The sequence below is a fragment of the Camelina sativa genome, chromosome 14, assembly GCF_030686135.1.
Source record: "Camelina sativa cultivar CO46 ecotype springtype chromosome 14, ASM3068613v1".
Lineage (NCBI taxonomy): Eukaryota > Viridiplantae > Streptophyta > Magnoliopsida > Brassicales > Brassicaceae > Camelina > Camelina sativa.
In genome coordinates, this window is record NC_141893.1 from 28,581,238 (window position 1) to 28,605,319 (window position 24,082).

The 24,082-nt window shown below is 36.9% G+C and overlaps 4 protein-coding genes across 5 annotated transcripts; 3 read left to right on the forward strand and 1 right to left on the reverse strand.

The window, feature by feature from the left end:
- Positions 1-6,548: 6,548 nt before the first annotated feature.
- Positions 6,549-9,592, forward strand: LOC104742435 (uncharacterized). Its single transcript, XM_010463449.2, has 5 exons — positions 6,549-6,959; positions 7,379-8,241; positions 8,370-8,681; positions 8,777-9,001; positions 9,105-9,592. Exons 2-5 carry the CDS (start codon positions 7,780-7,782, stop codon positions 9,426-9,428), a joined length of 1,323 nt encoding a protein of 440 aa, XP_010461751.1. The 5' UTR covers positions 6,549-6,959; positions 7,379-7,779; the 3' UTR covers positions 9,429-9,592.
- Positions 9,593-11,708: 2,116 nt separating this feature from the next.
- On the reverse strand, positions 11,709-14,681 carry LOC104777775 (uncharacterized). The gene is made up of 8 exons (XM_010502090.3): positions 14,545-14,681; positions 13,589-14,109; positions 13,401-13,486; positions 13,000-13,062; positions 12,791-12,892; positions 12,602-12,667; positions 12,432-12,504; positions 11,709-12,353 (listed from the first exon to the last, which is right to left on the reverse strand). Exons 2-8 carry the CDS (start codon positions 14,016-14,018, stop codon positions 11,878-11,880), a joined length of 1,296 nt encoding a protein of 431 aa, XP_010500392.2. The 5' UTR covers positions 14,019-14,109; positions 14,545-14,681; the 3' UTR covers positions 11,709-11,877.
- Positions 14,682-15,693: 1,012 nt separating this feature from the next.
- LOC104742433 (protein C2-DOMAIN ABA-RELATED 5) lies at positions 15,694-17,548 on the forward strand. The gene is made up of 4 exons (XM_019236409.2): positions 15,694-15,912; positions 16,034-16,246; positions 16,731-16,826; positions 16,949-17,548. The coding sequence occupies exons 2-4, from the start codon at positions 16,136-16,138 to the stop codon at positions 17,237-17,239; spliced, it is 498 nt and encodes a 165-aa protein (XP_019091954.1). The 5' UTR covers positions 15,694-15,912; positions 16,034-16,135; the 3' UTR covers positions 17,240-17,548.
- A 354-nt stretch (positions 17,549-17,902) lies between these two features.
- Positions 17,903-21,894, forward strand: LOC104742436 (phosphoethanolamine N-methyltransferase 2). 2 transcript variants are annotated; one of them, XM_087485398.1, is made up of 12 exons: positions 17,903-18,081; positions 19,088-19,203; positions 19,322-19,459; positions 19,565-19,702; positions 19,786-19,929; positions 20,222-20,332; positions 20,429-20,570; positions 20,661-20,941; positions 21,039-21,200; positions 21,293-21,346; positions 21,417-21,491; positions 21,578-21,894. In XM_087485398.1, the coding sequence occupies exons 2-12, from the start codon at positions 19,120-19,122 to the stop codon at positions 21,674-21,676; spliced, it is 1,428 nt and encodes a 475-aa protein (XP_087341524.1). In that variant the 5' UTR covers positions 17,903-18,081; positions 19,088-19,119; the 3' UTR covers positions 21,677-21,894. The 2 variants fall into 2 exon arrangements, with proteins under 2 accessions (XP_087341524.1, XP_010461752.1); XM_010463450.3 differs by having other exon boundaries at positions 17,923-18,801.
- The last annotated feature ends 2,188 nt before the right edge of the window (positions 21,895-24,082 follow it).

Consider the following 24,082-nt stretch of genomic DNA (forward strand, 5'->3'; position numbering starts at 1 on the left):
TTCCACAGCGTAACCATTATGGTGTATCATCCTCCTCAACCCTAGCTCATTCGCACCTAAGTGTTGCCACAAACTATTAAAAAAAAAAAAAGGAACAAAAAAATCAAGAAACAAAAACTCATTAGCATATGGAATTTGTAAATATTATATAATTATAGGTTGAAAAGGTTAAAAGTTTTACCCACGATCCCGTTAGGTAACGGTGTTGTATAAGTATAACCCTACCGCACCTCTCCGTGGGCGTGGGGTGGAGATGGGCAACGAGTAATAGTTAACAAGTATTCTGGTAATCTCCTGGCCGTTAAGCCACTCATTCCTTGAATTCCCGATCAACTTGATAGCAACAAAAGATTAAAGCCACTACAAGAAGCAGAGTATTTGCTTGGTTCCTCGTCTGCAACAACACGAAACGGTGCAGTTTTGCAAAATCATCAATTGGGCCGAATGCAGAAAGAAGAGAAGAAGCCCACTGAAATCCAACGGTCGACTGCAACGGCAACGTCATCACCTACAACAAGCATAAAGCAGTCTGTGTCACACCAGGACAAAATACCAGCTCCACTTCAAGACAAACCCGTTGGAACAGAGGAGGACGCTGTGTCTGCATCATATCGGGACAAAGCCAAAGGGAAAGCTATAGCCGCATGTTCTGACAGTACGACTAAAGCAACCTTAAAGCAGGCAAGTTGCAAACCGACGATGTAGCTGTCTAATCAATTTGCAGCCTTAGATTCACAATGTGTAATCGGATTCTGACATTTGTTAGGATACACTAGGGTTTATGATAAGTGTATAAATAAGCTGCCAATGGCATTGTAAAACCTTGAGCTCAATAATACAAAGTTCCACATTTCTCAAGTTATCTCATTCTGCTTTCATGGTATCAGAGCAAGGTTGGTCTGAGCCTATGGCAAATCGTCAGGTTGGAACCTACACGGTCCCTACTCTGAACATCTCCAATTGTGTCATTGTCACTCTCACCGGTCAAAACTACGTTCTATGGAAGAATCAGTTTGATACTTTCCTAGCCGGTCAAGGTCTGCTTGGGTTCGTCAATGGACCCATCTCTGTTCCTCAAGCTACTGTTACTGTCACTGGAACCGACGGCACTTCATCAGTAAGGCAAAATCTGGAATACCAGAGCGAGTATCAGAACTGGAGCCGAACCAATTCTGTTGTCAAGTCTTGGCTGCTAGGCTCTTTTGCTGAAGATATACTCAGCATTGTTCTCAGCTGTACGACGTCCTATGAGGTATGGCATACTCTTGCAAATCACTTTAATAGAGTCTCCTCCTCTAGGTTGTTTGAGCTTCAACGAAAGTTGCAGACTATAGAGAAGAAAGATAGGACTATGGCAGTGTATCTTAGAGAACTTAAGAGTATCTGTGATCAACTAGCTTCAGTTGGTAGCCCTGTTACTGAGAAGATGAAGATATTCGCTGCACTAAACGGGTTAGGACGTGAGTATGAACCGATCAAAACCACTACAGAGAATGCTGTCGACTCTGTTCCTGGTCCTACTCTCGAAGATGTGGTTCCAAAGCTTACGGGCTATGATGATAGACTCAGTGACTCCACACCTCGCCTTTACCGTGTCCCAGCAGAGTGCTCCAGGGTACTATCAGCCTAACAACAACAACAGAGGCAGAGGAAATTGTAGGTTTGGTCGTGGTGGAAGAAACTCCTTCTCAACAAGAGGAAGAGGGTTTCACCAACAACTCACCAACACACCCAACTCACAGAGTATCACATGCCAGATCTGTGGAAAGAATGGACATCCAGCCTTACGCTGCTGGCACAGATTCAACAATAGCTATCAAGCCAAAGATATCCCAACAGCACTAACTGCAATGCGCATCACAGATGTCACTGATCAACACGGTCATGAGCGGTTACCAGAATCAGGATCTTCGGTACATGTCACACACTCCACTCAAGGTCTGCAGCAATCACAGCCATATATCGGGTCAGACTCAGTTATGGTAGGTGATGGTACCTTTCTTCCCATCACTCACACAGGCTCCGCTACTTTAGCTTCGACATCAGGTAACCTCCCGTTGAAGGATGTACTTGTATGTCCTAATATTGCTAGATCACTGCTGTCTATTTCAAAATTAACAAATGACTATCCGTGTGCTTTTGAATTTGATGATGATGGTGTTCGTATCAATGCAAAGGCAACAAAGAAGCTACTAGTAGCGGGAACAACGCATAAGGGTCTGTACTTGCTGGGGGAATCAAAGCCTCAAGTTTTCTACTCTGCAACTCAGCATCATGCTAGTGATGAAGTGTGGTATAGAAGACTTGGACATCCCCATATGCAAGTTCTCCAGCAGTTAGCCAAAAACAAGTTCATCTCTTTCAATAAGGTCACCAAGTCGGTGTGTGAAGCGTGTCAGCTAGGGAAAAGCTCACGGCTTCCTTTTTCTTCTTCTAGTTTTGTTGCATCTAGACTCCTTGAGTTCACTGTGACTTATGGGGTCCCTCTCCAATAAACTCTGTTCAAGGGTTCAGATTCTATGTAGTTTTTGTAGACAACTACTCAAGATACAGTTGGCTCTATCCACTGAGAATAAAATCAGATTTCTTTTCAATCTTCACAATGTTTAAGAAAATGGTTGAAAATCAGTTTGATTGTAAAATCAAGTCTTTCCAGTGTGATGGGGGTGGAGAGTTTATAAGCACTCAATTTCTGCAACACTTACAAAGTTGTGGTATCCAACAGTATCTTTCATGTCCTCACACTCCTCAACAGAATGGCTTAGCTGAAAGAAAACATAGACACATCATAGAACTAGGCTTATCTATGTTGTTTCAAAGTAAGGTTCCCTCCAAATACTGGGTTGAAGTGTTCTTCACTGCTAATTTTTTGATTAATCTCCTTCCTGCTACACACCTCGAAGATGCTATGTCGCCATTTCAGAAAATGCATGGATATGCTCCCACCTATGCATCTCTAAGGGTTTTTGGCTGTGCCTGTTTTCCCACATTGCGAGACTATGCTTCTAACAAACTTGATCCAAAGTCTCTGCAGTGTGTTTTTCTTGGCTACAATGACAAATACAAAGGCTATCGGTGCTTATATCCACCGACAGGAAGAGTTTACATCAGTAGACATGTGGTGTTCGATGAGGCAGTGTTCCCATTTACAACAATCTATAGTCATTTGCTTCCGCAATCTGGTACTACTCTAACCTCAGCCTGGTATAAAGGTCTCAGTGTGTCACCAGAATTGCCTGCAAAAGAAGCTCCCTCAGCCGAAGTCTCTGAGTTGGTACCTCCTGTCCAACCTCCAGCTTCTCCATTGACTGATCACCATAGTACTTCATCGACTATTTTTGAGATTGGTGAGTGTTCTGAGCGTACGACGGGCTCCGATCCTGCTTCTATTGGCGACAGCACTTACCAACCTCAAGACAGTCCGTTGACATTACAAGATCAGTCTGATGATGATGACCCTGCCACTACTATTACAGACATACAAAATGACCATCACATGATCACAAGGGGGAAAGAAGGGATCTGAAAACCAAACCCCAAGTATGCTTTACTCTCTCACAAAGTCTCGTATCCTGAACCCAAGACTGTTACTGCTGCTCTCAAGGATCCAGGGTGGAATGGTGCAATGTCTGAAGAAATGAGCAATTGCAAGGAAGCCAACACTTGGTCCTTGAAAGAGCCTACACCAGATATGCATATTCTAGGAAGTAAGTGGGTTTTCAGGACAAAGTTGAATGCAGATGGTTCCTTGGACAAGCTTAAAGCTCGTCTTGTAGCTAAGGGATTCGATCAAGAAGAAGGAATCGATTATTTGGAGACTTACAGCCATGTTGTCCGAACTCCAACTGTGCGTCTTGTACTTCATACGGCCACAGTAAACAATTGGGAACTGAAGCATATGGATGTCAAGAACGCATTTTTGCATGGTGATCTGCAAGAAGCCGTTTACATGCGTCAACTTGCGGGCTTTGTTGATCCCGATAAACCGGATCATGTGTGTCACCTACATAAGTCGTTGTATGGCTTGAAACAGTCTCCACGAGCCTGGTTCAACAAATTTAGCACCTTTCTCCTTGAGTTTGGTTTCACTTGCAGCAAGCTTGATCCTTCGCTTTTTGTTTATGATCATGGAGGTAACAACATCCTGCTTCTTATATATGTGGACGACATGGTTCTTACTGGCAACAACTCAAAGACACTCACTTACCTACTGGACGAACTTAACAAGCAGTTTCGCATGAAGGATCTGGGTCAGGCTCATTATTTCCTTGGTATTCAGATTCAACTCTTCCTACCGGTATGTTTATGTCACAACAGAAATATGTTGAAGACCTTCTTGTCACTGCTGCTATGGAACACTGTTCTCTAATGCCAACTCCTCTTCCGTTAGAATTGGACAGAGTCCAAAATCAACAACAAGAATTCTCTGATCCAACTTACTTTAGGAGCTTGGCGGGTAAACTTCAGTATTTGACTCTCACAAGACCAGATATTCAATTCTCAGTAAATTATGTGTGCCAAAAATTGCACAAACCCTCAGTCTTTGACTTCCAACTCCTCAAGCGGATATTAAGGTATGTCAAAGGAACTATTACAATGGGGATTACCTTCAGCAGGAACTCTACCTTTGATCTCAAGGCTTACAGCGACAGCAATTATGTCAATTGTAAAGAAGGCAGGCGCTCAGTCGGAGGCTATTGCACCTACTTGGGACACAACCTCATATCCTGTTCCTCTAAGAAACAACCAACTGTCTCCAAAAGTTCAACAGAGGCAAGAGTATCGGTCACTGTCTGAAACGACTTCGGAGCTCAAGTGGATCAGCTCAGTGCTCCGAGAGCTTAACATTCCTCTCCCATATACTCCTGAACTCTATTGCGACAACCTATCTGCGGTTTACTTGACTGCAAATCCGACTTATCATGCGCGCACAAAGCACTTTGATGTTGACTTTCACTATGTTCGGGAACGTGTCGCTTTGAAGACCTTGGTTGTTACTCACATTCCCGGGGAACAGCAGATCGCTGATATATTCACGAAGTCTCTCCCTCTTACTACCTTTGCTTTCCTGCGAAGCAAACTCGGTGTAGGACTTCCTCCCACACCAAGTTTGAGGGGGGCTGATAGCAACACAAGATTAAAGCCACTACAAGAAGCAGAGTATTTGCTTGGTTCCTCGTCTGCAACAACACGAAACGGTGCAGTTTTGCAAAATCATCAATTGGGCCGAGTGCAGAAAGAAGAGAAGAAGCCCACTGAGATCCAACGGTCGACTGCAACGGCAACGGCAACGTCATCACCTACAACAAGCATAAAGCAGTCTGTGTCACACCAGGACAAAATACCAGCTCCACTTCAAGACAAACCCATTGGAACAGAAGAGGACGCTGTGTCTGCATCATATCGGGACAAAGCCAAAGGCAAGGCTATTCTATATACATATATCAATCGGAATCAAAAAAACCAAACCGTAAATATCAAAGTAACAGAAACGGACGAATCCACAAAACCCTAACCCTAATTCTAGAATCAGGATTTAGTTTATCAGAATGAAAATACAAACTGCATATATCAAAGAAAGTAAGAAAAAGAAAGGACAAATCCACCAAACCCTAAACTGGAACATGATCAGAACCAAAAACGAAACCGTATATATATATATATATCAAAGAAACATAAACTGACGACCTTTCAAAACCGTAAACCTAATTCTAGAATCAGTATTTAGTTGATCAGTTGCATATATCAAAGATATAGAAACGAAAAATCTACCAAACCCTAAACTTCAACCAAGAATCGTATATGTACAAAATCGCAATTTGAATATAACATAATTTAGATTCATCAAAGGTCTTATTTCGTATTATTGAATCTTTCCATGATAGAAAAAACCATGTATTAAACTAGATTAGAACCCTTCAACTTTTTTTTTTTTTAGCATTGAGCAGAAATAGAGTTCACGCACTGAAAAAGCAAGAAACAAAATTTAAAGATGTCCAAGTCAATGTAAATAATCAAAGAACACATGCATGTATATGAATTTTGTTTCAGTGGTGAGGGCTGACAAAGAGTTAAGGGCGGTAGCAAAGAAGACGGAAAACGTTGACATGAGAAGGCAGAGGGACAACGAAAATATATTCACGTTGAACCATCATGTAAACAATACTTAACAAATTGAAGTTAACTTTTTAAATCTTAAACTATAGTTACTTACCATGATCATATTCATATATATATGTTAAACGGACATACACCTTCACCACGAACATTACCTTCTCATTTGTATCATCATCAGAGATTAAACATTCAACATTTTAAAAAAACATACATACTTTCAAAATTACAATCTTAAATACAACATCAAATGTTTTTGTAGCATGTATGTAAGAATTTTTTTTATATGAACAAATATATAAGAATTCAATATTTAAAAGCTAAATTAACTAATTTTAAAATATATCAATTATTTAACTGAAAATTACTCAGTTTGACACAAATTTGCCCAAAAATAACTGATTTAAACCCCAAATGAGCGACAGAACTAGATTGACACAAATATTATGTTAAAAGTCCAAAAAACCTTAACCTTTTTAATTTGGGAAGTTTTCTTAATTCTAATTTGAAATAAAACAAAAATTATATCCTAATCTATTTTTTAAAAACATAATTTTTTGGTAGCTAAGGGTTTTTAGAACCTTTAATTTTTTTTCTCCTCCCTTCGACATTGTTTTCTTCGCCGTCGGGATATTTCTCCTCCCTTCGACATTGTTTTCTTCGCCGTGGGTCTGGGTTTGCGATTCAAGTGGTTCTGGTTTTGCGATTCAAGTGGTTCTGGGTTTGCGATTCAAGTAGTTCTGGTTCGAGTATCTTTGTCTTCTCCGACAGCATCATCGCCGGCCACTACTGTTCTTCTTCCAGCCGCAACTTCTGTCTTCCATTACTGTCAATTTAGACAATTGGTAAGTTTATTCTTAATTCCTCTGATTAAAATTCGCATGCCGATTGTAAAATTCTGATTTTCAATTTTTGTCAATTTCATAGGATTTTCAATTTTAAATCTTGTAAGCACATTGGATTGATTAATTTTCTTTGGAATTAGTTGTTAAAAATGTGATAAAAGGTGATTTTGATCGAATTTTCTTCTCCCTTCGACAATATTTAAATTTTTTTTATCCCTTCGACAATTTGGTAGGCTTGATAGCGATAATGTTTTGTTAGAAAAAAATAGAACATACAAAGTACTAGCATGAGAAATTGTGATCCTAACATGAGATTCAACATCTAGCTAGTACTTTGTATGTTCATAAAAATTGTTTGCATATAAGTTTGATGTGTTTCCATGTTATATTATTTACGATCGTATTGTTTTTTTTTTAAGGAATGGCATCATCCACTGAAATCCCCAAATATCCTCCTCCACTATATGTAGATGGGAAATCGCCTTTCCAGAGTAGGAGCATGAACCACAATTGTTTTTTATCAAAAATAGGACCCTTGAAAGAAGGATTAGGGTCGGATGTGTGGGATTCTTTGGAGAAATCATCCCTTGGAGTGTTTTTAAAGCTTACTGAATTGGAATACACATGGTGCGCAAAGAATGTTCATTACTTGCTTACGCATTAGCTGAGAGTCAACAAATTCCATGAGGTTTGGTCGTTGATTGATGATAGGCCCATCCGATTTTCTTTGAATGAATTTGCGCATATAACAGGCTTGAATTGTGATCCATTTGACGTGTCAGCCCACTTCGAAGCTGATCATCATGAGTTCTGGGCAAAAATGAAATTAGAAAAAAACACAGAAGGTCCAAAGTTTAATGAGTTGCTAAAGGTGGTTGATTTTTGCAAGACATGGTCTGCTGAGGAGAGAACCATGGTTGGTAGGTTATGTTTACTATCTGTTTGTGTACATGGTCTTCATAGTGGATCTAGCATCCCCTTGGAATCCGCTAAAAGAGTGTTGGATCCTGAGGGTTTTGAGAAATATCCATGGGGTCGAGTGGCGTTTACTAGTTTAGTAAATTCTCTCAAGACTGTTGACTTTGCCAAATCATCATACACGATACAAGGATGTGTTCATGCTTTGTTGATCTGGTTGTACGAGAGTGTTCCAGGCGTTCGTGAAGCTTGTGGTTTGAGAAGGTTAGAAACGGCTGGTGTTCAACTACTTAACTGGCAATCTTCTCGGAAACGTATCAACTTTAAAGAATTCATTGAAAAGGAGAAGAAAGAGCATGGACAGGTTAGTTTAAAATATTTTGTTATTGTAACAGTTTTATATTTTGTTGTACCATGTTTACATGATTCAATGTTGCATCTGATTTTTTAATCCCATTTAAAGTGCAAATACTTATTGCTTTTTTCTTGTAGGTCCGTGTGAGGCATATGCTTCCAGTTTCAGAGGATAATTTGTATCCTACATGGTGCGATGCGGATGAAAACAAGGATCCAGACCTTGAAAACTTGATTGAAGATATTTTCCATGATCGTTTAAGAGGCAATGCTTGGGAAGGATTGAAAACAGTCAATGTGAGGAAGAAGAAACGAAAAGTAGAAGATGGTAAAGATGGTGAGATCAGAAGTAGTCAAAAGGAGAAGAAGTTGAAAGAGGATCACTCTTATGATGATGAAGGAGCAGAAGTTCCAGACATGAAGGAGAAGTTATGCGAAGAACATATCCAGGTTAGATTTTGTTTAATTATCTGATTTGTGGGAAAAAAATGTCATTGTCGTTGGTAGTAAGTTAGTATGATTTACTTGTATATAAACGTTTGCAGGATGTTGTGGATGATCAGAAAACCTTGTTGGATATTTGGAAGCTGTTGGAAAAACTGAATGAGAATATTTCAGACTTGGACAAGAATCTGAGCAGTAGGATGACATGTTTGGAGACTAAATTCGAATCCTTTGTGAAAGAAAGTAAAGAGGCAAAAGCTTGTGCTCAACCAAAAGAGGCCACTTCTGACAATAATGAAGATGATGAGGTGCATAGTGAAGCACCTGTAAGTTATTATTTCATTGTCTACTAAGAATTTGTTTTATTTATTTTGTTTCGTGAGTGTATTTTAACCTTTGCATTCTGATATATATTTTTTTCTCTCGCAGTCTTGGATTGTAGAGATGAAGGAAAATTCAAAGGAAGAATTTCCCGTCCCACGAGTTGTCAAAAAAGTTTACACAGTGAAAAACAAGAAGAAAAGGAGAGAAGACGAGAAATCCGAGGATCTTTCTTTGTGTGAGAAGAATGATGCAAGTAAGGTTGAAGAGAAGATGAGTTTGGCTAAGGTAGAAGTGAAAGCTGCAATCAAGGTTGAAAAGAAGAAGAGTGTGGATGTTTTTGATGGTAACAAGGAAGAGAAGCAGAAGAAGCTTGTTGTCAATCCACAAAAGGTTGTTATTCCCAAACTTGATAAAAAAAAAACAAAATAATCAAACTTCTGAACCAAGGTTAGTATCTTTAACCTTGTTTCCAAGTGCTCTTTTGTTTCATAACACTGTCCAACAACCAAATCAAGAGACAACAATTCCAACTTTGCAAACTGTTCATCTTTCTTTTGTTCTTCAATATAAATACCAGTTCTCCTCTTCTTCAATGGTAGTTTAGTTTTTTCTTCTTCTTCTGGTGGAATCCCATAGTTGGCAAAGTTCTCATCCTCAGAATCTGTTCCATCAGAATCGTCACAATAATCAAATCTAGTTTCATCGTCGTCAGCATCATCATCTTCCTTAGCGACAACATCTTTAATATAAATATCTTCCACTAAATTGTCCTCGTTTCCTGTGTAACGTGGGATCAACTAAAGAGCACTTTTGATTCAATTCACACACAACTTTTTCCTTCACTTCAACACAAAGTCGTAAAGTATCCCTCTTCAGTTGCCCCAAAAACGTGTGAAATTGTCGAGTATTACCAATAAATACTGGAGGTGTATCACTCGGTAACTTCTGTAAAAGCATCTTCGAAATCTTGTAACTCAACCCAACATCGTATACTTTGTCATCCAAACAGAAATCCTCATACACCATTTGAATACAATCATCATAACTCGTTTTGTTGTTACACTCTAGAATTCGACAACCTCTCTTATTATCCACAGCAAATAACCATTTCGTTTCCTCAAAGATCCACTTACCACATACGAGAATCACTTGATCCATGTGTAATCCAGTTCTTTGATACATGACAAATTACGATCACGAACCCAAAACAGAAAAGTGAAGAGAATAACCAATAATTAAGATTTGGAACCCATAACCGAATCTTAGATGATCCCAAAAGGAAAAAAAACCATCGGAATTGATTGGATAAAGAACACAAAAGGAAAAAAAAACAGAGGCGACGATGGAGATGGTGAATGTTAAGGAAACTGTTGCCTAATCTATAACCCTAATAATTATATGGTTTCGATGACAAATATGGCAAGTATCATAAAAATCTGTCATACATATATTAAGTCTGTCGTTTAGTAACAAAATAAATTAGTTTATTCAATAAATATTGATCACCAAAGCAAAACAATAAATCTGTCATTATACGGATTTAAAAACATACCTGTTATGACATTTATAAAATCTGTCAGCATATGAATTTTAAAACAAATCTGTCATAACTTAAAAAAAACAATAAAACTGTCACTATATGATTTTAAAATCAAATCTGTCATCATATGAATTTCAAACAAATCTGTCATAACTTAAAAAAATCTGTAGTAACGTAAATAAATCTGTAAACATTCTTAAAGTCATTCTAGCAATTATTATTTTCTTTAAAAATCTGTTACTAAACCGCATATATTTTTTTTTTAAAACTGTCATAACATAAATAAAAATCTGCCATAACATGAAACAACAATAATTCGAGTATGGGTTAATCAAGGATTTCTTTTTAAAATTAAAAATCTGCCACCAAACTGTAGTTTTTTGGTAAAATAAAAAAATCTGTCATTGTAAAAAATAAATCTGTTATCACTTAATGTCAATCTAGTAATTATTATCTCGTCAACAAATCTGCCATGTGACCACAGACTAATAGTCTCAAAAACAAAACTGTAGCGACTAATCAAAAAAAATCTGTCGTATATTATGAAAGTATGTGGTAACAACAACAATAAGTCTGTCGTAGAACGAAAACTGTCACTAAAATTAAGTCTGTCATAACAAACTACAAAATATCTGTCAAAAATAAAAATTCTGCCGTGGAAAATCTGTCGTAAATAATAAAATCTGCCACACATATAAAATCTGTGACAACTGAATGGCAGACTTTATAAAAAAAAAAATGAAATTTTCGTGACCTACAGAAAAAATTAGGAGGGAAATTTTGGTAAAAAAAAATTCTCGTCGAAAGGAAAAAGGGTATTTTAGAAACAAAAAAACTAAAATAACCCAAATATTTTATGAGTTATTTATGCAATAAAACCCATAATTTGGGTTAATCTAGCCTTTTTCCCATTATTTAAATATAAAAAAGTTATCTATTACTCTCCCCTCGTAAAGTAGCTAAGGTCTTCTACCTAACAAAGAAACTTGTGTTTTTATTTTCCCCTCAAGTCAAGGTTTGTATAATCTTGGATTGTTTCGTGTCAGAGATGACATAGTTTTGCACATGAATATAGAAAATGGTTTTGACGAAGAATGTGCCTATAGACTTGGTTTCCACTTTTTTTGTTTGTTTGTTTGGGAACTCAACGAAGACAAAGAAAGAACAAGTTGAATAGAAGTACCATGGATGCTATGCTATGAATTTGGTAAGTCCAAAAGTAAAAGTTTACACTAAGGCTTTGTAAAAGTTCGGTAACTGCTTTACATTCTATTTCCCTGCTCTCTATCTGAAAAAGTGGAATTGTTCCTACGTCAAAAGAAATCCAAACTGTCCATTTTAGTCAAAAGCAAAGAGTTCTTCAAGTTGTTCGTCCGTCCACTGTGGCAGCGAGCTTGTTGATGCCATCGGTTGAGTTTTGTGGACCATAGTTTGAGTTGTAACTTCATCAGAGTTCCCCATTACACTCTCTTGCTCATCAGGGCTTCTTCTGATCTGTTTTGCGGGCCTGATGCCGTCAGCTGTATCAGTATCAGTAGCTACATCTTCATACAGTTGCTGCTCTGTTTGGCTGATTGAATCATGTTTTCCCAAATGGGTCTGCTCCATTCTAACTTCACAATGATTCTTGGTCACACCCGTTCTTGGACATAAGTTGCTTCTCTCTGCTGGATTAATTTCTACCATTTCTACATCATTGAGTGCTTCACTGCTTTTTTTAGCATTTTGTCTAAGATTGTTCATTTTTTCTTGGGTAGTTCCTTGCTCCACGCTAAACACTTTGGGTTTAGGCCGTCGCAATTCTTCCTCGTTTTCTGTTAGACCAAGTTAGAGGTATGAGTTTCTTGATCAAAAACTGTGAAAGAAACTCGAAAGAAATTTTAATCAGTTACCATCCACAGGAACAGGATTTTTGGCACCCATTTCAGAATCATTCTGCTTCGATAAAGTATCCTTTGTGATAACCTGTGAATGGAAACTCCACAGCCTTCAGAAACTTCATATATTACAATGAATATAAAAAGGTGAAGCTTGATATCAAAATAAAGCAGAGAAATACTACCTTGGAGATGTTCTTCAGTGTTATGTTAAGATAGGTTGATGACCGTGAAGGTGCGCAGACTGCAACCTGAAAAAGAAAAACACTATCTATATTATTTCATCTCCATTGAATTACCAAAAGCGACTGAGAACGAAGTAGTAATATCAAAACCATGAGATTTGTTTTATCTCGTTAATAAAAACAACAAACCTGCTTAAGTATCACCACTGCACCAACTCGTATATCTCTTCCAAACTCACTCTCGGAGATAACTTTTCTATGCACGCTGGCATCAACTGTTCCAGTGGGATCCTACCAGAAATACACATTGATTTGAAACACATGTTTTATGGTGCTTGAAAAAAACCAAAGGTGGAAACCATTCACATTGTTAAGCGTCTCTGGTATATTTTTTCTACCTTAAGAGTCACCATGACATCGCCAAGACCATTTGGAGAGCAAGTTTTGACAATCGCCACAACCTACAAATAACCAACCACAATTCAAATATATCACTACATTTTTCACTTTATTAGTTGCAAAGACAAGATGTTGAGCATTATGAAGATAGCATCAGCACGTGGCTTAACCAAAAAATAAACAACAGCATTTGGCTTTCTACTACCTCAATTATTCTACAAGCTATGCAAATAACATTTTTTTCAGAATCTCTCCACAACACAGAGCAAAAGCCAACACAGACCAGCAGACTAATTTAGGATGCATATTTCCAGTAACTCTAACTAGATGATCACTACATCTCTTGATATAATGGGAATGGACTAGAGGGTACAGGCTAAATTGAGTAGATTGTTCATACCTGATCAACTTTACCCCAACTGTCACATCTGCTCTTAATCTCGCTCACTGGTGTCCCTATTGCATTTCCACCATTGCTCAACAAACCTGTCAACATTTTCTGAAAATGGTAACTCAAGAGTCCTTAGGGATTTGACAATGTTTGTATCAAAAGCTACAAGTGTCAAATTATAGAGAAAGCCTCTAGACCTTCACTTCTGATGTAATCAACAGCAGAGACCCACGGGTCCTCAGAGAAATCCTTGTCTTCCCAATCAGGCTCTTCTGCAGCCTTACGTAGGAACTCTTGAGTTGGAATTGGTTCTCCATGCTCATTGAACGATTTTGGATCCTTATTCATCTTTCTGCGGATTGCAACTTGAACAACTCCAGCAGGTCCTGGAATTAAGGGGCGGGAATAACTGTCCTCAAGAAACTGATCTGACGACGAGCAGCGTCGAAGAGTCTGATGATGATTTGTGTTACTATTAAAACCAGCTTTTGGATTCTGCTGCTGCACAGGCGGTTGCAGAGACCTAGATGGAGATTTGTGTTTGCAAGGGCGGAGAAAAGAGGGGAGCTCAGAATCACCAAGGTCAAGAGCTTCCCATTGCTCTACTTCTTCTGCTTGGGAATTCATATCTCTCGTCACACGAATATGTAGGAAGAAGATTCATCCGCACATACCCTCTTTTCAACCAAATTTACACCAAAAACTCCAACAAATTTTCCTGTGATTTTATCAGTAATAGAAACATGAGAGAGAGAGAGCAAAAACAAGATCTCGTTGTTCTTTGTATACCCACAAATACATGATCAACTGCAGTTTTTGTGAAAAGAATCATATCATAAATCACTCATTTCTCTATAGAAGCTTCAGATTCAATTGATCAATCGCGCTACAAAAAAAGTCGACAGAACACTTGAAAAGGCCTAGGACTCTCACTCAACAAAACTAACGTTTGTACATCTTCTTCGATTAAATCTTATGAGCTGATCGAACATAGCAAGAAACAAACCCAGATTACGATCGCGATTGCATGAACGATAGACCATAGACTAATAAGTGAAATTCAATTTCGAGACTGAAATTCAAATTCAATTAACGATAGACCATAGAATGCCTTTTCCATGAAGGCACTAAATTATCAAGATTGCGAACTCACCGGCGGTTAAGGCAAATAGGGACGACGACGACGACGGACGACGGCGGCAAAGCGAGGACGATGAGAGAGAGGGGCCTCTGTGACAAGTACGTGAAAACGGGTTTGATGATTCTTGGTGTGTTGTCGGAAGGGTATTTGTGTCATTAGTTATTGGGCCTTTTATGATAATAAATGGGCCGGCTCTCTATCTTATACTTTTACTAGTCAGTCAGTCACTAATTTATTTCTCTTTGCTACTCACACCTTATCTTATACTCTTTTAGTAGTAAAAACTCATAAAAGATTTAAAAGTAGAATAGAGCTAAACAAATTTCGAAAATTCTGTATGATCTTTATTGAGTTTACAAATAGGTCATCCGTCTAAAAGATCATTATGATTGAAGATCTGAACATTCCTATATATATATAAAAAATTATAATATGTTTGTATATCGAAGTTAAACCGATCAGTTATCAAAAAACATTTAATTTATGGATTGCACATTAACTAAGATATGTTTGGATTGGTTCTCTACTTATGATCAAAAGGAATGATTGATTACTACCTCGATCAATACCAAATGTTGTTATAGTGACCAAAAAGGTCTAAAACCATTTTAGATGTTGTAGTCATGCTAATGCATTACGTGATTTACACACTTCAAATAAATTGTATCTCCCACCAAAACCTCAAACAATGTAAATACGTAATTATATTGTTTCCTTCCCTGCATGGCTTATTTGATTTCGTTTCTCCTAACCTAACACACTCTCACCTCTCTTTCGGTACGTAAAACAAAAATACGATCTGTTTGCTTCATTTTGGAATGAAAATGTAAACAAACCAAAAACAAAAAATTGACGAAGACAAATTAAAACGTAAAAGGTTGATGAAGAATACACACAGGAAGTCAGGAATATATGCTATGGTAAGTTTTGCAAATATTAGAGTTCTCAAAAGTGTTTAATCTATCTATACTTTATTCGTATTTTTCTCAAAACAAATTTGCTTAATATAATATAGACAAAGTAGTGAATTAAGTGAAAACATTTTGTAAGTAATTAAAAAGGAATAAAATTTTGAAGGTGAAAAATAATCAGAACAAAATTAGCTTTTCATATAAATCACTAAAATAGACTTTATATACCGAAATTTAAAACTAAACTTTCATCCTAAAACACTTTAGATACCGGCATATCCGGCCATCTCCCACCAAACCCTCAAACAATGTTTGTTTCCTTCTCCTAAGAAATTCTCACCTCGCTTTCCGGTAAAACAAAAATAAGATTTGTTCTTTCTTTTTTGAATTGAAGTGTAAACAAACAAACAAACAAAAAATTGACGAAGACAAAATAAAACGTAAAATGATAGACTACACAATTGCTATGGTAAGTTTGATCTACGATGAATTATATAGTTATACTTTTTGTTTTGAGTTTTTCCTTTATTTGCATATAGTACATTTCATTCTCTCTTATTCTTTTTTTTTTTTCTTTTTTGTTCTGCTAGACGTGTTAGATTTTCTCGAGAAAATCGTAAGATATATAGAGAACATTAATCAATCTTGAATCAGGGGAGAAGCATAAAGATTTGAGGATTAAACCTTCTCTAATGAATAATCTACTAGGTCTCCTCCGTATTCGCATCAAACGCGGTGTCAACCTCGCAGTCCGTGATCTCCACAGTAGTGATCCTTACGTCGTCGTCAAAATGGGAAAACAGGTAACCATTCTTGAATCTTAACCATACTATATGCCCGTAGGACTCTGAGTTGGCATCTATCCGGTATCCAAAAATCTGACAAATAAACCAAAGTTTGGAAACCTGACTCAATGTTTTGATCTTCTCAATATCAAAGAGACTTTTTTGACGTTAGATACATATAGCTAGGTGCCTAGGTTGATTCGGTCAGTTTTCCGAAAGAATTTGTTTGGTTTAGTTACAATTTGCACTTTAGATAATTTAGGGTAATTAGAATATTTTAGGGAAATGAAATAGTAGTTTTAGTAGTTAAGAATTTGGGCTCCTATTTATTTTGGTTGTTATCGAGTGTTTTAAGACTTTCGAATCTAGACTAGTATTATCCTTTTAGTATTACTCGATTGATATTTTATGATTACAAATTAGTCAATATACACAATTACAAATTCTCATTTTATGATTCAAGAATCAATATTGAAACGAACGAGAAATATTTGATGGGCAGAAATTGAAGACTCGAGTTATTTACCATAATGTAAATCCTGAGTGGAATGAAGATTTGACTCTCTCAGTTACCGACCCCAATCTTACTGTCCTCTTGGTAAAATAATTTAAGTACAAGCTACGATCATATTTATATTTCATTTTGTTTATTATTTCCATAATGTTATAAAATGTTCGTATACACAAGCATCATCGTCGTATTTGTTTTTCTTTATCTAGACGGTGTATGATCACGACACGTTCACCAAAGACGACAAGATGGGAGATGCAGAATTCATGATTAAGCCGTTCGTTAATGCAGTGAAGATGCAATTACATGATCTCCCATCTGGGACCATTGTGACCACGGTCCAGCCGAGCCGAGACAATTGCCTTGCCGAGGAGTCTCGGGTTATATGGTCTGACGGTAAGCTCATTCAAGATTTGGTCCTTAGACTAAGACATGTCGAGTGCGGTGAGATTGAGGCTCAGCTTCAATGGATTGATCTTCCTGGCTCTAAGGGTCTATGATTTAGGGGACTTTAAACCTGAATCTGAAAACCCCAAATTAATGTAAATTAACTAAAGAACTAGAAAACAAAAAACACATAAAAAAATGTGATAGTATATAGGAGTTGTCTTTGTATATCTTATTATTTGGTTAGTAGATGATAGTTTTCAAAAATCATTGCGGTAAGCATAAAATTGAAGAATGTTGTGATGTTATTAGATTTTTTTTTTTTTTTTTTTTTCAATTTGTGGAGGTCAAAATCAAGCCCTTATTGGTGTTTTAGTCCCATTTCTTTAATTCGTTTGAATTGAAACTACACATTTCAACCATGAAGTGATTTTTCAAACCGTGGAACGGAATTATGTAGTATCAGCGACTTCAATCCCTTAGTAGCTGCCACAAATTTCATCTAATACTAGTGTGTGTATACGTCAAAATTTTAGTTAGTTTTTGGGGAAAGAAGTTACGGGTAAACTCAAATGTCCAAGGAGTATTAGGTGGATGCACGTAAATGTATGACACAGCTACGAGTTATACATGCATGACCATCACACAAACCCTATTATAGTTTCCTTTTAACTTCTATACGTATCCGGGACCTTAAAGTTATCAATTAGGTATTCTCTTTTGATTTTTGTTAAAATATTTTTTTGATTTAATGTAGTAGAAAGTACAAAAGAATTACGTACATGAGACTAAGAACACCATTACAACCACAAAAGAGAGGATATAGAGAGAGAGAGAGAGACCATGCTTGCAGCAAATTTAAAGAGAACAACAATAGGTTATTAACTTACCACAACCATTCTTTTAACACAATAATCAACTAGAGAATAAAAGAGAAAAGAAGAGAATATATAAGGTATGCTCACAATTCACACCCACAAATTAACTTTCAAGTCTTTGGAGCTGAGGAAACCTCGCAAATTTCTGAGCTTCGCAGTTCGAAATCAGTCTTTTTCCGGATTCTTCTTGTTGAGTTTTTTTTTTTTTTTTTTTTTGTTTTTGTTTCCTTATTGTTTGGTTTGTGTTTGTGTTCCTTATTAACTTAACACTAGTACAAAATAATAACTTTTAAGAAGTTAATTTCGAATTTCTTATTTTTTGTTTTGCATGATAAGTTGATAAATGATAACTTTCAAATTTATTAGGTGCTGCTGTTTTCCAAAAATAAATAAAAAAAAGTTGTCAATATGATGATACATTAGGTGCATTGTAATTTCTAGGATAAGTGCAAAATTTACATCAATGTTAACATAACAAGGCCTAAAGGCCCAATACCTTAAGGTCCAAGCCCACCATCTCTCTTTCTCTCACACACATTCTCTAAAAGCGCTCAACGGTCTGCGGTGAGCCACAAAACGAAAGCTTCGTGGAGAAATCTGAGGGAATCTGAGTCTGAGGAGTTCAAATGATCTCGGCTCGATGCATCAAAGAGGAAAATACAACAACCGTAGGTCAAGAAGCTTCTCTAGATCCAGACTCGCCGTTGAAGGCCATTAAAAACAATCACATTTCTCTTTCTCTATATCGTCTTCCTTCCTTCTTCCTTCCTTAGTAATAATGGCGACAACACCTCACAGTAATACTCTATACTTCCTTGTTTTGTCTGAATCTCACAAAAAACGAATCTTTTTTTTGCCTTTTCTTGTTTTGTCTTGATAAAATCGGATCATCATCATTATTGGCCCCTCCTTCATCAAATTATTTGAGTGCTTTTAAAAGAGAAATCACGTTTTGTGAATTCATTTTTTAAAAAGAAAAATCGAATATTCAAAAAAAGTAGGTGTCTCTTCATGGTTTCGAAGTTGGAGAGTGGTGTCTCACTTTTTTTTTGTTTTGGTTATATAATAAAAATTTTGGAACAGAGGAAGAGAGACATATCCAAAAAAGCTATTGGATGGAGCATTCAAGTGATTTGACTGTTGAAGCTATGATGCTTGACTCCAAAGCTTCTGATCTCGACAAAGAAGAGCGTCCTGAGGTTACTGACTTACTGTTGTCTACGTTTCCTAATGAATCGAGTTTATGAACGTGTCACATACTCACCTTTCAAAAAATGGTGATAAAATGAACTTGGCTGATGTGTTCATTTGGTTCAGGTACTCTCTTTAATCCCACCATATGAAGGCAAATCTGTGCTGGAACTTGGAGCTGGTATTGGTCGTTTCACTGGTGAGTTGGCTCAGAAGGCTGGTGAAGTTATAGCCCTTGACTTTATCGAAAGCGCCATTCAGAAGGTTTTTTACTACTTTGCTAGCTGTTGCTATGTTAAAAAAAGTTTTCTATTTTACCATGGAGGCTTCTGATGTATGTGTATTTGGTGATGTTTTGTTCTTTGGCAGAATGAAAGTGTTAATGGGCATTACAAGAACGTTAAGTTTATGTGTGCTGATGTAACATCTCCAGACTTGAAAATCGCAGTTGGATCTATCGACTTGATTTTCTCAAACTGGTTGCTCATGTATCTCTCTGATAAAGAGGTAAAGTCTGATTCTTTTACTCTTTTTGACTTTCTAGAGAAGAAAAACTAATCTTTTGGATGATTTGGTGATGGTGATTGCAGGTGGAACTAATGGCAGAGAGAATGCTTGGATGGGTAAAGCCAGGGGGCTACATTTTCTTCAGAGAATCTTGCTTCCATCAGTCTGGGGACAGCAAGCGTAAATCAAACCCCACCCACTACCGTGAACCGAGATTCTATACTAAGGTTACAGTCTTTATATATCACTTTTTATGTGACTGAGATCTAAATGTTTATCATGTATACACGAGTGTGAGACTAGGTACATGGAGTAGTGTTCTTCTAGATGTTATATATAAGTTTGATAAGGCTTTAAAAGTGTGTATATCATTAGTTCATATATTTGCAGTCGCTTGGCTCCACTCTCTCTAAGCTAATAATGTGTTGGGATGACTCGAGTTGATTCTCTTCGATATGTGTTGGTCAAATTCAAAATCTCGCAAATATATTAAACTGTGTTCGTGAAAATGTAATGCAGGTATTCAAAGAATGTCAGACACGTGATGCTTCTGGCAAATCATATGAGCTCTCCATGGTTGGCTGCAAATGTATTGGGGCTTATGTGAAGAACAAGAAGAATCAGAATCAGGTAACAAAGTTTTCTTTTTCAGATAGTTTAGTTTCTCCTTATCATTTGATCCCACTGATCTACAAGAGGTTAACTTTAAAATCCCTGTAATGGCAGATTTGCTGGACATGGCAAAAAGTTAGCTTGGAGAATGACAAGGACTTCCAACGTTTCTTGGATAATGTTCAATACAAGTCTAGTGGGATCTTGCGCTATGAGCGTGTCTTTGGGGAAGGATATGTGAGCACTGGTGGAGCTGGTATATCCATCTTTAACCCTTATCTTCATAAAAGACATGCGTTTGTAAATGTTTGCCCGCCTCTAATCAAGTTCTTGGTTTCCTTAACAGAGACAACTAAAGAATTTGTGGCGAAGATGGACCTTAAACCTGGACAGAAAGTTCTAGATGTTGGTTGTGGTATTGGTGGAGGTGACTTCTACATGGCTGAGAACTTTGATGTTCATGTCGTTGGAATCGATCTATCGGTCAATATGATCTCTTTCGCGCTGGAGCGTGCCATTGGACTCAAATGCTCAGTCGAGTTTGAAGTCGCTGACTGCACCACAAAAACATATCCTGATAATTCTTTCGATGTCATTTACAGCCGTGACACTATTCTCCACATCCAAGTATTAGCAAAGCTATTCAAAAACATCTTCTTCTTTTTTTTCACTCTTGAAAATGCTTTTTGGTTACTCACCCTCTGCATCATTTATCTCTTTTCAGGACAAGCCAGCTCTATTCAGGACATTCTTCAAGTGGCTTAAACCAGGCGGTAAAGTTCTCATCACGGACTATTGCAGAAGTGCTGAAACTCCGTCTCCTGAATTCGCAGAGTACATAAAACAAAGAGGGTATGATCTCCATGATGTTCAAGCTTACGGAAAGGTTTGTGTTTTTTTTTTTTTTTCTCACAAAACCGTTAAGCAATCATTTAAAGAATTGAGGGACCTTTCTTGATGAAATCTTTCTTCTTGTAGATGCTGAAAGAAGCAGGCTTTGAGGATGTGATAGCTGAGGACCGTACTGATCAGGTGACTCCCACATACATTTTAGTATATACATTTCTCAAAATGCTGATTCTAAACATAACCATTTTCGCAGTTTGTACAAGTCCTCAGGCGTGAATTAGAAAAAGTGGAGAAAGAAAAGGAAGAATTCATCAGCGACTTCTCACAAGTAAAAAACATTTCTCACAACTAATCCATTGAGAAAAACACATTGTTTGTTGCGTTCTATATCTTGATCACAATATCTTATGATAGGAGGATTACAATGACATTGTTGGAGGATGGACAGCTAAGCTTGAGAGGACTGCATCTGGTGAACAAAAATGGGGATTATTCATAGCCAACAAGAAGTAAAATTCACCCCCCAAAATTCTAAAACTTATCTTCTGGTGGTGATTCAGTTCCCTTCAATAAAACTGTTCCTTTGGGGGACTCATGTATTTGCTTGTTTTACTATCCTCCTACTGCAAATCAAAAGAAAAACTCATGTGTTTCGATCTTTACTCCAGTCTTTGTGCCACTTAAAACTTGCATTGCTTCGATTTTCATAAATATATATTAAAATATCTGCATGTTCTTAGTGTATTCAAGAAAAAGATACATCTATCATATGGGATGATTGACCTATGACTAGAAAAAAACAGAGCAATCAATAGCTAAGTAAAACTCAACTCGTTCCATCACATTGTTGAATGAGCCTGCGGCTCCCAGAACAGTCTTACTAGTCAGTAGTCTGTACAGGCCAGTTTCTTCTTGATGACTGATTCCATGTTCATCATGCAAGTCCCACGCTCTTATTATATACATTTCAATAGGTTATCACATATCCCACCAGCAATATCTGTAAAGAGAAAGGGCCATCTTTTTAGATCATGAAGAAACAAAAAAGCAAGGAGCCAAAGAGCTCAACTCTAGAGATACTAAACAGGGAAGAGATAGCTAAGAAATTATATAGTAATAAAGTGTTGGCAGACAAAGGAGCAATGATCATAACATCAGCCCAGCGTCTAAGCTCGATGTGAAGCACGGGATCACCAATCTTGTTCCAGCTAGACCATTCAGATCTTCATCTTAATTTAAATATAAGAAAAATATTGATTCGCTACACCGGATAAGGTGGCTGAACTTGTTCAAAAGGTATGAGATAGTCTAGAGATGGCACTCATTTATTGTTCCCTTTTAATAAGCTCTGAAGGATGCACCTTCCGTTTCTAAGCCATGATACTGAAAACTCTGTTCATAGGCAATGTAAGCCTCTTAAGTACCAACGAATATAGATGCAAATGATAGTATGATACCTTGAACACGTTGTGGTTCCTTAGGTAATTTTCTTATTGTGTGAACCGATATGAAAATAGAGAATCAGCGTAGGTAATATATAACCAACCCGCAAAGGTTTTATTACCTTTATAACTCAGAATGCAAAAGCAAATCTCTCATATGTGCCTTTAACCAGGTATATGCTGCAATACAGCAAGAGTTGCTTCCGATTTTAGCAAAAATGAAACTCTATTTGCAAAACCCATCAACAAGGACCATTCTTTTCAAGCCAATCAAGTAAGTCCATTTCTCTAATTTTTTATCAACCATATAAACTATATCTTTTGGCTGGTTTACATATCTGTGTTACGTTTTTCCTAATCCCTTTGTATCTGAACCCAAATCTCTTGCTAGTTTGAATACGGAAAATGAATGGTCTATGTATATGTTTTGTAGGTCAATATAGTGGAAGCACATACCCAAGTGGAGTCCTTGCTCAAAGCTGAGTACACAGCAGACGAACAAGCCAGTATCAGTATGATCTCCATTCAGGATTTGCAAACCCAACTCGATAATTTCCTTTAAAGTCATGGCTCAATGGAAACACCATGTTTTTGATGTCTTTACTCTTTACTTCCTCGGATTTTTATTTAGAGATTTTTAATTATTTTGGTTTCTTTGTTAGCTACTTTACAAGTGTTCGCTTTGTATTAACATGGTGTTTATATTATTAGCATGGTATGATGATATATCATAGCATTTGTGAAAAAGGTATGAATGACGTATTATAGTGTTTCTCTACTGCTATCAATATAAATATTTGTTGTAATATAATGCATAACTTGAAGATGATGCTTTCAGGGGAAAATTTTGATCATTTATATGGTTGTACTCTTTTTACTTTATCGTAGGTTTTGTTCTATTGAGTTTTTGCATGAAAAGTTTTTAACAAAGAATATGTAAAAGATAAACATCTGAAGAAGATTATTATTATTGCAATGGTGAAAAACTATCATTTTCAAAAGTCATTGACATACACTGATGAAACCATGAGAAACGATGATAAAGATCAAGAGAGTGACTTAGGAGACAAACGACCAGTAGAAGAATGGTGATGTATGTGTCCTACAAATGGTTATTGCTTTATAAATTTTATTGTTTTGTTTGGTCCATCATTGCGTTCGAGTCGGTTTAGTTATTGGATACCACGTTTTGAACAAAAGTTCTTCAGTCGCTAATGTTTCTTTCATGCTTCAACGTTGACTTATGCTTCTTTGTTATACATACACCCATGCTTTTAATATAAGGTTTGTTTTTTAGATATATTATCGCATCATGCTGACGTTAAAAGCATTTTTTTTTATAGTGAATGGAAAAGGAAATAGTTTATTATTTTTATTTAATTTCTTTTCGGGGAAAAAAAATGACATAAGATAACTAAGTATATAAAAGAAGGGGGCAAGTTAGAAAATCCTGATTACAGCTTTTGTCTTCGGAACA